At 27.0% G+C, this 14,654-nt stretch overlaps 2 protein-coding genes across 2 annotated transcripts; one reads left to right on the top strand and one right to left on the bottom strand.

The window, feature by feature from the left end:
• Positions 1-3,638: 3,638 nt before the first annotated feature.
• Positions 3,639-5,270, top strand: LOC107031864 (inositol oxygenase 1-like). The gene is made up of 2 exons (XM_015233353.2): positions 3,639-3,987; positions 4,279-5,270. Exons 1-2 carry the CDS (start codon positions 3,832-3,834, stop codon positions 5,173-5,175), a joined length of 1,053 nt encoding a protein of 350 aa, XP_015088839.1. The 5' UTR covers positions 3,639-3,831; the 3' UTR covers positions 5,176-5,270.
• Positions 5,271-8,996: 3,726 nt separating this feature from the next.
• On the bottom strand, positions 8,997-12,239 carry LOC107032586 ((3S,6E)-nerolidol synthase 1-like). Its single transcript, XM_015234184.2, has 7 exons — positions 12,032-12,239; positions 11,348-11,612; positions 10,525-10,897; positions 10,220-10,438; positions 9,941-10,079; positions 9,524-9,772; positions 8,997-9,447 (listed from the first exon to the last, which is right to left on the bottom strand). Exons 1-7 carry the CDS (start codon positions 12,194-12,196, stop codon positions 9,163-9,165), a joined length of 1,695 nt encoding a protein of 564 aa, XP_015089670.1. The 5' UTR covers positions 12,197-12,239; the 3' UTR covers positions 8,997-9,162.
• Positions 12,240-14,654: the final 2,415 nt, after the last annotated feature.

The following is a 14,654-nucleotide window of genomic DNA, read 5'->3' as shown; positions in this document are numbered from 1 at the left end:
TAAGTCTGCTGATTTGTTGAGCTTGAGAAATATTGGTATGGCCAGCCTGTGGGTTAACAAAAATTAATTAAAAATATAATATAATATTAAAATTTAAAATTAAAGAGAGTCCAAACTCAAAACAATTATGTTAATACTTTTACTTATGTATTTATACTTTTACTTGGAAAAAAACTTAACAAATATTATAACAATAATTTAATTTGTGGATTCGATTGATAAGTAGTAACATTAACATCATGTAATATTGTTTTGTCAATATTTATGATGATATTTTAAATTACTATTTATAATTTAATTTGATAATTATAAAAATATATATATACTTTTTTTAAAAGTGAATTGGTCCGGCAAGCCTGTAGCCCATGTACTTGTGAGTCCGACCAAATATTTTCTGGCCCACACAAAAAATAGATTAGCCATGTCTGACCCGTAAAATAACAAAGCATGTACGAATTAACCCGGATGAAATGAGTTAGCCCATATTGACATCTCTAAGCTTTGATAGGCTTTGAGCAAAAAATATCGGGACCGATCCAGCAAATTAAGTAAAGGGGGCGGGTATCGGTCCCGGGCTTACCGAACAGGTCGGCCCAATTAGTTGGGAGAAAACTTTTCCAAATTGAAACATAGAGGGTGCTAAGAATATTTTGGAACTTTGATATAGTATGCTACATTTGAATTTAATGTGATATTATTCATCAATAATTAAAAATAATTTTTTTGTGGGCAAACAACAAGTTGGTGGTACCGTACCATACATTATGCTGGCAGTAGACCCTATTGGAAAAGAATTTTTAATATATAGACTTTATTTCTAAAATCTATAATACATATGACCACTACAATTACTCTTATACATTTATTCTTCATCTACTTAGGGTTTGGAGGGAGCCCACAAATAATAATGTATGAATTCAAAATATATAACTATTGCAAGTGGGAACAAAGAGAATATGATATTTGTGAAATTTATTTTATTTGTTATTTCAGAAAAAAATATAATAAAAAAAAATATAGAGATAGACAAAATTCACGCAATTACTAAATATTACTAGTAATAAAAAGAAAAAGGATATTTATGGAAGAGCATAATTTTGATATAAGAATTGAATTAAATTTACATTTACAATAAATAATAAGTCTGAATTCACAAAAATATAATCAATTTAATATTGAGATTAAAAGTTATATCCCCATAATTCATTTAGACTCTTTAAATTCAAATGTAGTATGACCAAAAAAAAGAAGGTAAATCTTTTTTTTTTTGGTAATAAAAAAATATTATCACTCCTTATTACTTGGTATTTCTTTCGTATCAAATTATATAAATTATTAAGGTGATTCATGCCCTTTAAAAAATCGAATTAACATATAAAATAGATATAATTTTTCAAATACAAGTATTAATTTTGTGTATTATTATTATTATTATTATTATTATTATTTTGGTACACTTATCTATCATGAATTTTCATGTATTATTTAAGGTTATTCATGCCCTTTAAAAAATCGAATTAACATATAAAATAGATATAATTTTTCAAATACAAGTAGTAATTTTGTGTATTATTATTATTATTATTATTATTATTATTTTGGTACACTTTTCTATCATGAATTTTCATGTATTAATACAAATGATTTCAAGTTTCGAACACATGCATTAGATTGATCAATGACATAAGAAATAATTACCCATCAAATCCCTCTCAAAACATTTTACATTTCTCAAACCTAAAAAGTGTTGGATTTTTTTATAAGCAAATATTTTCTGTTATAATAGAAATTATACAAAACTTATTATTTTGAATACATCATGATAACAAACAATATGTAAGAAGTAATGAGAAGTCACAAAAACCTTCTTCATCTGATCATTAGTTTCTTAAAAGATCATTAAATATAAAAATCTAATATAACAAAATAAATTATTTTTTATATCTAACTCTCCATTATCATAGAAAGTGAAAGTAGGTGTGAATGAATTAAATGTTGGGACTCTTTTTTGTGATAAAGAATTTAGTGGTACATGCTGGGAAGTAGACCCTATTGAATAGGAAATTCAACGTGTAGACATTTAATTTTGAAATTTATATATGTGAGTGTGACCATAATAGGCTCATTTACCTAGGTGCTGGAGGGAGGAGAGCCACTCACACAAATTTATAATAATATATTCGATAAAATTTTACAGACTCGGAAAATGATAAGATAAATGCATATTTTATTTTTACTTCCATGGAATAGAAAGATTATTTTTTTTATAGACCTTTGTGTTAGGAAGATGTAAGACTTGGACGATTATTTTTGAAAATCTTCATAAAATAACTGTTTCCAATAATTGTCTAGGGTCATTTTTGTTTAGTCTGCAAAGTTGGTTTTAAAATTTGATTATAAAAATTGTGAATTTTATAAGGTCTAAGGTGGTATTTCGTAACAATATGAATTTGGAGTCTCAAAATAGCATTTCATCAATTTCATCCGCTCTAGAATGTGGAATTTGGTCTAGGAATGATGTCATTTTTTGGTTGTATTGATGACTCGTATGTGTTAAAGGTGTTGGCATTTTGTGATATATTAACTGTGAACTGTTAGTTGGGGTTGATTCTGTGCAAGTTATGGTTGAAGAGGTTCGATTGAGGTGTTTGGAGTACCCTTATCAATATTACTTACTTCGAGTTAACAGGTTATTTGTTGAGTACCATGTTGTTTACTCACTCCCTTGCTTCTATACTCTTGTAGGTTCAAAGTTCGGATCTGCGTGATTACTTTTTCTCCCTTCTACATCTGAGGCTTATTATAGAGAGTGTTGAAGCAGCTGCTTGTCATCCTAACAGACATCTCTTTATTCCTTTATTATGATCTTATTCTATTCTAGAAAAAATGACTTTGAGATTTGTATTTTTCTTTAAACAATTGTAATACATTAGGGGTTTGTACACGTGATATTCAAGTTTTTAAGGTTTATTTAAGTTGGTCGTGTTATCTGCGTAAAATTAAAATTCTAAACTTTCATTCTTGTTTTACTTCTACATTTGTTGTTATGTTTTGGGTTTTAGAATGACTTGTCTTGGTAGGAGAAAACAAGAGTCATCACATTCATTTTTGGATCTTGATGATAACACGGAGAAAGGTAGCGAGAAGATAATATTATTACTTCGTAAATATTATTGATGATTACGTTATTTTTAATTTTGAATTTGATCTTTAAAATCAAAAGTAGTGTAACAAAAAATAAGTAAATATTATTACTTCGTTTAGATACAAGTTATGAGTCAATTTATATTTTATTTTTCACAAAATGATAAATAGAAATTAATGTAATGTAACAGTACATTATCTTCGGAACTATAGGTTATAACTAAAAGATAAGCTATAAGTTAAACTATAAGATAAGTTATAAATCAATTTATATACTTTATTTTTGCAAAATAAAAAAGTAGGACTCAATTTAATTGTGCATATTGATAGCATAGTTTGGACCACAACTTGTTAATTAATCAACTTGTTGATTTTCTTGCCTATTTTAGGTGGTTCAACAACCACCACAAAGGCACAAACAGCACCTTTTTGTCCTATTTAGGTGGTTCACGATGCCAATTTTTGTTCCGTAAAAACAAAAAGTATCACTACAAGAAAAAAAATAAAGAAATTATAATCATGACCTAACACCTTGAGGTACACATTTATTTTCCCAAACAGTATCTATGGTTAGATATAAACTATTATAAATAGAGGGGTTAGGTTCGAATTGTTATATCTTCAAACTAATACTCTTAAAGTTATATATATTACCAAATATATATCTTAAGAGTAAATTATCTAATAATGGCAATGGTACGAGCCCTCTTCCCTTCACAATATCTTTGTATGAACAAAACCAAAAACAATGCCCAAATTGGAAGCAAAAGAAGTATTCAAGTTTCATGCAGAAGCTCTAATCAAGAAGATCTTCTTAGCCAGCGCCAAACGAGCTATAATCACGTAAGATTTTAATTTTTATACACTGATAATATATAATAAAATTGTTTTACGCTATATATAACTATGTAGTCATTCATGAAATATCCTCATAATGTGATTTATTTATTATTTATTTTAGCTTAAGATATGAGGGTAAGTTGAGACATAATTAACTTTTATCAAACCTTTTCCTCCAAAATTCATGATTTTCGTGCTAAGTGGCAGAGTCTGAATTTTCACCACCTTACTGTTGCACCATGCAAGAAATTATATGTGCTAAGTTTTATTGATTTTATTATTATTCATGAGCAGGGTGATGAGTTTGGATTACAAGTGGAAGTGGAGGAGAAAAAAGTGGCATCATTCAATGGCAATGAAGGAGTAGTATTTGAAGTGTCAAACATAAATGCATTTGGTCAATCATTTAGGGATTATAATGCAAAAAGTGAAAGGCAAAAAAGTGTTGAGGAATTTTATAGGGTTCAACATATTAACCAAACATATGATTATGTTACAAAAATGAGAAAAGAATATGGAAAATTGAACAAAATTGAAATGAGTATATGGGATTGTTGTGAACTTTTGAATGATGTTGTTGATGATAGTGATCCTGATTTAGATGAACCACAAATAGAACATTTGTTACAAACAGCTGAAGCAATTAGAAAAGATTATCCAAATGAAGATTGGTTACATTTGACTGGCCTTATTCATGACCTAGGTAAAGTTCTTCTTCATCCAAGCTTTGGTGAACTTCCTCAATGGGCTGTTGTTGGTGATACATTCCCTCTTGGTTGTGCTTTCGACGAATCGATCGTTCACCATAAATATTTTAAAGAAAATCAAGATATAAACAACATGATTTATAACACAAAAAATGGTGTATATGAAGAAGGTTGTGGACTTAACAAAGTTGTTATGTCATGGGGACATGATGATTATATGTATTTAGTTGCTAAGGAAAATGGGACTACACTTCCTTATGCTGCATTATTTGTTATACGTTATCACTCATTTTACGCATTACATAAATCAGGAGCATATAAACATTTGATGAATGAAGAAGACAAAGAGAATATGAAGTGGCTCAATATATTTAACAAGTATGATTTGTATAGTAAGAGCAATGTTAGAATTGATGTGGAAAAAGTAAAGCCATATTATCTATCTCTTATTCAAAAGTATTTCCCAAAAATACTAAGGTGGTGATTCATTCAAAAAATAAATAATATTATCATTTTTGAAATGTAATTTTTCATGTAGTTTATTTCATTCAAGAAAATGTATTTCTTTCTTTTCATTAATGAATAAATTCATAACCCCCCCCCCCCAAAAAAAAAAAATTATTTGGTGATTTCATTCAACTTTTTTTTCTTGTGTATTGGTTTAATCATATTAAAATAATATATTTCTTTAAGTATAATTTTATGTATTCGTGTTCACACTACATAAAAAATAATAATTAAAAATAATTAATTTTTAATTATCGGTAACTATGTATTTTTAGATATAATTAGCACTCTTTGTATATGTTCCTAAAGTTTTAAGCCACATTGGTTCTAATGATACTTAACTAATGTCTGTAAAAATTTTAGCGCTTTTTATTAATATCAATATTTAATATTGCTAAAAATTATTTTTATTATAATGCCATTGTCATTATTGCCATTATTAGCTTTAATTAATATGACGCTATTCTATTATCTCAATCTCAATATATAAACAATAACAACATGTACCTAATACTCTATAATCTTACAAAATAAAAAAAAATCCCAACATATAAAGATTTAATATATGTTTAAAATTTGGTGTTAAATAAATCTTCTTAATCATTAATAATATCATGTATGTAATAGAAATAATCCTATTAAAATAACAAATAACTAATCGATAATATGTGTATAATAAGATGTATTCATATGATTATAAATGGCAAAGTAGAAAAGTTTATAGTAGTAACTGGTTTTGTTTTTTTGTTTTTTTTTGTACTTTTTGTTCTTTTCAGGCATTAAATAACTGAGAAATTGACAATTAAAGAAAATTTTGTGTACTTTAGAATATGAACGTTATTTGAATTATCCATTGTCGTACATTTTATCGACTTAGTTAAAGGATATCTTTTTTTGGTGTGTCTAATTCTTCGATAGAGTTAAGCCTTTGTGAATTTTGTTTTTCAGTGATTTAAGGAAAATTCAAGGTAATTAGTAATTTGAAATTAATTAAAATAATCTTTAATCAACTTAAATTTGGTTTAAGATTAAAGAATAAAAGGGCATGTTTTTCTTAATTATCAAAATATCACTGCCCATAAATTCGATTGAAATTGTTTAGAACAACCTCAAAAATAAAAACAAAAAAGTAGGTGATAAGTCAATAAATGAATTAAATACGAGGGTGATAATTATTTGTTTTCTTAAGACATTTATTCGTAGTAATGATTTGAATTCAATGGTTCATCTACCTTGGTTTTGGAGGGAGTAGAGCCATTCATAGTAAAATAGTATACGTATACGATTATAATAATTTTATTATGAGATCTAGACACTAGAGAGGTTTAAATATACGTAAATTTTATTTATATATTTATAGAGTATCGAGATCGTTGTGAGTAAGACTTTCGATTTTTTTAAAAAAATAAGGAAAAGGTTAATAATAAAAAAACAGGATAATAAATTAAGATACAAAATAAAATAAAATAAAATGAAGTAATATCATAAAGCAAAGCGATAATTGTATAGAATGACAAACTAATAATATAGAACAATATAGTAGCTACCATTTGATTTATTTGTGTTCCATAGCAAACTGTTTGCAAGTCCCTCTTTCCCTCATATTCTCGCTCGCCACTCTCGCTTCCTTTGATCGCTTTATACAATATAATTGTATAAATTATGTTTCTAATTGTATAAAGCGAGAGAATATTGTATATATACACATGCAAATGCATATATCTTCGTCTTACACACTTATAATTATATAATAAAAGTACTTCCCTGCCCAAGTCTCTTTTGTCTTTCTCTCTTTCTCGTTTTATATAAATTCAAATTGTATATAATTTCTCTCTTTCTCGTTTTATACAATTCGATTCAATTGTATATTCCCTGCTCAAGTCTCTTTTGCCTTTCTCCCTTTCTCGTTTTATGCAAATTCAAATTGTATATAATCATTTTGTACACTTACAATTATACAATTTCTTTTATATACGATGGCATTTTTTATGTTTATGGAACTGTTGAAGAATTAACCCTCTTCACTCAAGCTGTCAAATAGGTATTTTATTTGAGCTTTTAATTTTCTTGTTTTAGATGAAAAATGATACTCTATTTATATACAAATAGACATAGAATGTAAGTTTTCCTTAATTATTTCAGGTGGAAATTATGTGTCATGTTGGACTTACCAGAATACATGAGATCATCTTATAAGGCTCTTTATAATACCATTAATGACATTGGCTATAATATGCACAAAATCTATGGACAAAACCCTACTCAAAATTTGCGAAATGCGGTATTATTACATGTTTGGACTTCTTTTTATCGAAATTAGTTAAATCGTTCATTTTTATGTATCTACTATATTATAAATAAATTTCCATTTTTATTTGTCCATTGAATTGGCAAGAGAACATGTGATTAAGCTAATAGAGATGAATGGAAGAAATTCAACAAGGAACATTTATATATCATGAGTCAATTTTCAAAAGTTAATTTCTCTTAATTCTGCAAGGATTGTCCCTCTTATGTACAATTATGATGATAATCAATTCCTCCCTGTCCTCCAAGAATATATTAAATCTATGTTGTATGGTGATTTTTCAGTGTGATTCAATTGATAAAAATATATATGGATAGTGTATAAGTATACACTCTTATGTATCATAAATACTTTTTAGTCTTATCTAAAATGAATGATATGCTTTTTTTTTCCTTTTGAAATTACTATAATTTTATATTTTCTATTTTACTCATAAATAGAATATCATATGAATTTTTCTTCAAAAAATAAATAGCCGAAACTTATAACGTCACTTATCATTGGTATAACTCTTCCTATTTTCTTATCTGGATTAATTTTGTGTTTATTCATGAAGGATTGGCCCCGTTTTTTTCTTCATTTTATTAAGTACACGTTTAGATGAGAGATATATATTTTATTTAATTTTTAAAGGTCAAGATCATATTATATTAACAAGTATATCATATAACCATAGTCAGGTGAATAAGTTTACATTTTTCGCATGTCCTTCACCGCGTCCCCATCATAACACCCGGTGTGGGGGCGTTTGAAAGAGAATACAGGCTATCAACATGAGTCGTGGTATATATAGTAATGCAACTGTTTCAATATCATAAATTAAAAGTCTTGAGTTTAAGCTTTGTATTATATGATTCGAAATTAATCAAAATTTTAATATAGACCTCACATTCCTATACTAATCTAATTTGGATTAAGATTCCAAAATCTCTCAATAAATCACAATTACCCTCTATCGTCCAGTTCATGGCCCGGTCTTTATTACGAAAAAAAATATAATAGGCTCAAGTAAATTTGCTTTCTCACGTGGGAATATTATGATAATTTTGTTGCATGCATGTCATCAATACGTATATACACGGAGGAATATTAGGCCATAGCTATCCCTACACATTTTTGGCTTCTTTATTGAATTATGATAATGATGTAGTGAATTATGAATAATAATGCTAAAAGTTGAAAGCGGGGATTTCTGAGTAACAATAGGTGTCAGGTGAAGGGGTAGAGACGTCCTCTTTCTATCAGACTTGTCTTATTAATGTGAAAACTGGCAAGCCCACGGAGCGGTGCCGGTGTGCAAAAGAAGAGAGAGGATAGCCAGAATTGTATTGAGGCCGCAGCAACAAGAAAACAACAAGAGCACGTCTTAATACTTTGGTTCAAAAATGTCTTTGTAGTCAATATTTTAACGGTAAATTTAGTTGAGTAATTTTATTGATACAAATACACAAATTGAATGATTCAATTGATACAAAACAAAACTCAATAACTTTACAAGATAAATTTTCAAACTTAACTGATCTTTTTAAGATATTAACTCTGACTAGAGTTTATAATGACTTAGACAATTTCATTACATTGTACACCAACATGCTATTCATGTTGTGTATATATATACTAATGATCCATAAATAAAGTCAAGGGATACATTATATATCATACATCATACAACATAGAGTTGATGTACTCTTGGAGGACATGAAGAGATTGTTTATCATCATAATTGTACATAAGAGGAACCATTCTTGCAAGGTTAAGAGAAGCTTTTGAATATGATCCTAAAGATCCATTCATCAAATTAAAATGTTTCTTATTAAGTTGTTTCCATTCATCTTCAATTAGCTTAACCACATACTCTCTTGCCAATTCAATAGAGGCACTTTTTTGTCCCTTCATGTAACATTCTATATATGAACCATCATTTCCTTCTTGATTTTCATCCTGCACACATATTAAACTATATCATACCCACAAAAATAACAATACAAACATTTCAAAAAGTTAAATTTAGGGTTACCTTTGCACTTCCAAGATCATCCCAAAGGCGAAGGATCGTAGCCACGGAGGAAGCCATGGCTGATGAATCCTCCAAATAAATAGAGTTTTGATTGTTAAGACCAAAACCTAAGAGATATAACATGTGAACTAAGACCACATGAACTCCAGAACTAACAAGTCCATTCTTTAAGTACTCATCTGTTGTTGGTAACTCTCCAGAGGCAAACCATTTTGCTTCTTTTAGAAATGCATTGCATAAATTTGCCCACTAAAATCCAAAAAAATGATAGATTAAACTTGTTTACTTGTCAATTTTCGAAATTAAGAGAGTAATAATTAAATTTGTTTTCATTTCATTATTACAATTATTTTTATAAAAATATACAACTAGTCAAAGTCCTATATATTCAATGTTAAAAGCATGTGAATAAAATACCATATTGCGCAAATTTTCAGTGGGATTTTGTCCATAAATTTTGTAGATATTGTAGCCAATTGAATTAATGGTATCATAAAGAGCCTTATAAGTTGATCTCATATATTCTGGTAAGTCCATCATGACACATAATTCCCACCTGAAATAATTATGGACCATAAAAAAAAAAAATCAAACATTTTGTACAAATAAAATTTATCATGATAGTGATTATTTATACATATCAGTTACACTATCAACATATATATATATAAATTATTAAAAGCTCAAATAAAGTACCTATTAACAGCTTGAGCGAAGAGGGTTAATTCATCGACAGTTCCATAAACATCAAAGATATCATCAACGACATAAACAAAAGAGATGCATTTTGCTAACTCAATTCTTTCTTGTGACATTTTTGGATCAGTAAGCATTGTCATTGGCCAAGTATACCATTTTAATGGTTGATCTCTCAAAAGCTTCAAATCTTCAGCTAAACCAAGACTACTCCACCACCTAAATATTATATATAAATAAGAACTTGCAATTAGTATATTAAACTATTTTTCACATTGCAACCATATATCAATAATTTAATTTACCTAGAAACTTGAATCAATTCATGTTGATGTATCTCTTTTGTTATGGAGTAGTCCATATTTGCCAATTCTTTTAAAGTGCTTTTTCCCCATCCATTAATTCCTTTAAAGTTGTTGATGAAGCTTTTAGCCTTCCATCTTGATAAACTCTTGTGATACGGATACTTTAATGTTTCTTTAATAATTCTAGCTCCGTCACTATTTGCAAGACATGCATTTAGGTGATCACCACTAAATTTTGCAATTTCATCAAGTATGTATTCACCTTCTACACCAAGTTGTGATGCTTCATATAAACCAATTAATCCATTCACATCTTGGTTAAGGTTTAATCCAAATGTCCCATCATCATTGTTCTTCAATTTATTAAATACATCTGCTCAAGGGAAGAAAATGTTAATAGATGGATTTGTGAAATTTTTGAAATAAAATGTCCGAATTTGGTCTAACTCTACTCACATCGTTAATAATTTGATCCAAAAATTTCTTTTAGCTAAAATATGTATGTAATTGTCAATGATTAAAATATGTTCATATAAAAAATATTAAAATTTATGATTAGCGGAACTGATTGCTTTTCATGGAAAGTCAATTAGAACATAATTATTCTATAAAAAAAAAATTGCTATTGGATACGACGAAAGTTAAACTGATCGAGACTTTAGCTAATTTAATGTCGTGTTAAATTATATTACAATTACTTCAAAAAGTTTAAATCGTTAGGAAATGTTAATGTCAAATTATTTGAGTTATACAACAATTAGAAAAAGTTATACTTGCTACAATATAATAAAGAAATATTGGAGTTCAATGAAGAACCAATTACCTGCTGACACGTGGTAACCTTCTTGTCTCAAAAGTCTAAAACAAAGTGAAATATCATGATGGTTTTGATACTTGAGAAAACAAGTATTTTGCTCATATTCCTCTTGTAAAATTGATTGAATCTCTTGTTGAAAATGGTGTTCGATTCCCATACGTTGAAGTGTATCCACCAAAACAAGATTATTATTATTATTATTTATTTGTGTCCTTAGTGCATACTTGACATCCTTCATTAGTAGTCCAAATTTGGTACTGTCAAATCCATCCTGTATAAGTGATTAAAGAAGCACAATCTTAGTTTAAAAAAATATATATAAGAAAGTCTTTTTTTGTGTTTCGCCATGTGTTCAATACACATATATTGAGGTTTGACTAAATTCAATTCTGAATTAAACGATCTTAATTTGATTTTCAATCATTTTTTCATTTCAGAAAACTAAAATCTAAAACCTATAATTAAAAGTGAGATGATTTCAATCATCTCAATATGAATGTTGGTCACAAGAAATGTTATGCGTAAACCTACATCAACGGTAGTTTACATATACGTTGATAATGCAAAAAAAAACACTACATCATCAAATTGTATTTTATGAATTAATATATATATATATATATATATATATATATATATATGATAGCGTAAAATTATTTATTTTGTCAATATATAAAAATTAAACTTTACTTGATTGTACGTGGAGGTTGCTCTGAGAAAATCTTCTTGAACGGCCCATTTATTAGAGCTTCTGCATGAAACTTGAATACTTCTTTCATTTTCGACAATATTGCCACTAATAATATGCATAGAAAGATATTGTGAAGGGGAGATCAAGACTTTAGTCATTTCCATGAAAAATAGATAAATATTTTGTGTTACTAATTAATTTGAATGAGGACTTTAGTCATTTCTCTTCTATTTATAATATATAAATATTGGTGAGTGAATGTAGATAACGTATAAGTGTACGTCAAGGTGTTATTGACGTAGTTAAATCTTCTTAAAGATAATGATAAAATAAAAAAAAAGTTATATTTATTTTTTCACTTTTAAAAAAATAATAGTTAGTATTTATCTTTACATATTTTATTATTCGACTTTGTATATATATTTATCTTCGAATTGTTAATTCCCTTTGTTCTCATCTCTACCTATGTAGATTTCTTTTTATCCTAAATTAAATTATTTTACGGATTACCATTATATCCAACCATAAAAAAAATATGTGTTTGGACGACAAGAGAAAATATATTTTAAAAAATGTATGGATAAGTCAATATCATATTTTCTTAATGAAAAATCCTAAATTTTAATGAAAAATCTTAATGAAAAATCCTAAATTTTGATTTTGAAATTTAAAAATAAAATATCATTTGATTTTAAAAAGTATTAGAACTTGTCGGTAAGTAGATATAAATATCTAAGAAATTGGGAACACGTTTACTACGTTTGTGCATATATAGGGACCCAATTAAATACTGTTTCAGCCGCAAATATAAATGTTAATTACACGTATACAGGTTTGCTACAAATAAAATTTGAGAGTTTTTGGCTAAAAATATTTTTTAAATATGACTTAAATTTAATGTATATTTTTATATTATTTAACTGGGTAAAGAACATTCTTATACTATCCAAATAATAATAAGAATCATTTTTCCCTTTATATTTTTATTAAAAAACTGATTGAACGAGTAAATATATATATATATTTTTTAATTTGATCATTTCTTAGCCACGACAATAAGATCAAAGTTAACTAAAATGAATAAGGATATGGATAGGAAATGAATCTTTCATTCCTAGAATTTAATATTTGTGTGTTGTTAGTCTAAATGTTTATCGCATAATCAACAATACGTAAGTCTTGAAATTTATACAGGAGGTTCGATAGTTAAAAAATTATGTAAAAGAATTCATTTTAAAAATATTATACTCAATTAGTTAGAAATTTTTTTGGACAAAATATTTAGTATGTATGAACCTTATATACAATGTAATTCACATTTTATACAATGTACATAAATGCTGAAAGTTTAGTAAAATTACATAGCGTTTTGTTATGAAAATAAAAAAATAATTACTTTATTTGAAATTTTTGAAGTTGGAATTTGTATTTAGCTATAGTATTTTTACAAAAAAAAAAATTTGAAAATATTTTGTCAGAATATAATTTAAACCCTCAATTTCTTTAAAAAAATTTTAAAAAAAACCAACTTGACTAGCTTCACCATGCGTACATTTTTCAACTTGAAACATTTTTTTTGTTGGTGAAATGAGTTTCTTAAAAGATTAGACAGAAAAATGAAACTTGCAACTTTTTGAATAGTGAAAGAATTTTTTTTATTTATGTTTATGTCGTACTTCAGAGATAATTTTAGCCAAAAACTCTAAAAAATTTGACAAGACGAATTTAAAGTTTAGATTATCTTTGATAGATTTTCCATTTGAAAGAAAAGAAAGACACATATGGTATGTGGTTTTGGACATGAACACGACATTACAATGTTGTTATGTGTGGCTTTGATCCCTCCAAAACCTAGGTATACGTAACATCAAATATTAAAATTTAAAAAATTATCATCTTCATTTTAATACTTGTGATATTTTTTGAAAATAGTCATATTTAATTGATATTTGACATATTTTTTACTTTTCAAGATTCAAAGAACACTCTTCGACTTATAATATCATTATCAGATAGGTTCCTACTCAGATCTTTCCAAAGAATTAATAACAAATCTAGTAGTTACATAAAGTTTTCAATATTAAACTTAATTCTATTTTTGAAACTTGAATTTTGATTTACAATATTGATAAAGGTTTCCACCTAAAATATATGTCAACAAAAATTTTGAGTTCAAATGAACATAATATTACAATTTTATATTTTCCTCTATAAACTACTATGTAAGTTGTGTCTATATAGCACTAGCATAATCTATAAAGTTCTATTCAAATTATATTGGGTCCGCTAAAGCAATAAGTTTCAATGATACATTTTTAGATGAGTGATTCAAAACATGATACACATGCTGTATTGTCCTTGTTTATTCTAAATAAAATGTTATATATTTATATGTGTTTAAAATAATCTAATTTTTAAAATTTGATGTGTTGTAAATATGAATTGTTTTGAATAATATATACATATATAAAAGACCCAAAATTTTGAAAGAAGTTCATATCTTAAATTTGAAATTGTTTACCAATGATTTGAATTGATCATGTTTGAAAAAAATAAACAACTCTTTGAAAGGGATAAATTGTAAATTGTTGCAATATATATATATATATATATATATATATA

The sequence above is a fragment of the Solanum pennellii genome, chromosome 10 (assembly GCF_001406875.1).
Source record: "Solanum pennellii chromosome 10, SPENNV200".
NCBI classification, from domain to species: domain Eukaryota; kingdom Viridiplantae; phylum Streptophyta; class Magnoliopsida; order Solanales; family Solanaceae; genus Solanum; species Solanum pennellii.
This window is presented reverse-complemented; position numbering and strand designations above follow the sequence as displayed.

Bases quoted from the DNA above. Each gene is read 5' to 3' on its own strand.
- LOC107031864 (XM_015233353.2), top strand. From the start codon at position 3,832: ATGGCAATGGTACGAGCCCTCTTCCCTTCACAATATCTTTGTATGAAC. The intron at 3,988-4,278 runs GTAAGATTTTAA...ATTCATGAGCAG, and splicing joins GCCAAACGAGCTATAATCAC to GGTGATGAGTTTGGATTACA.
- LOC107032586 (XM_015234184.2), bottom strand. From the start codon at position 12,196: ATGGAAATGACTAAAGTCTTGATCTCCCCTTCACAATATCTTTCTATG. The intron at 10,898-11,347 runs GTAATTGGTTCT...TCCCTTGAGCAG, and splicing joins AGGTTACCACGTGTCAGCAG to ATGTATTTAATAAATTGAAG. The intron at 9,773-9,940 runs GTATTTTATTCA...TTTGGATTTTAG, and splicing joins CTGAAAATTTGCGCAATATG to TGGGCAAATTTATGCAATGC.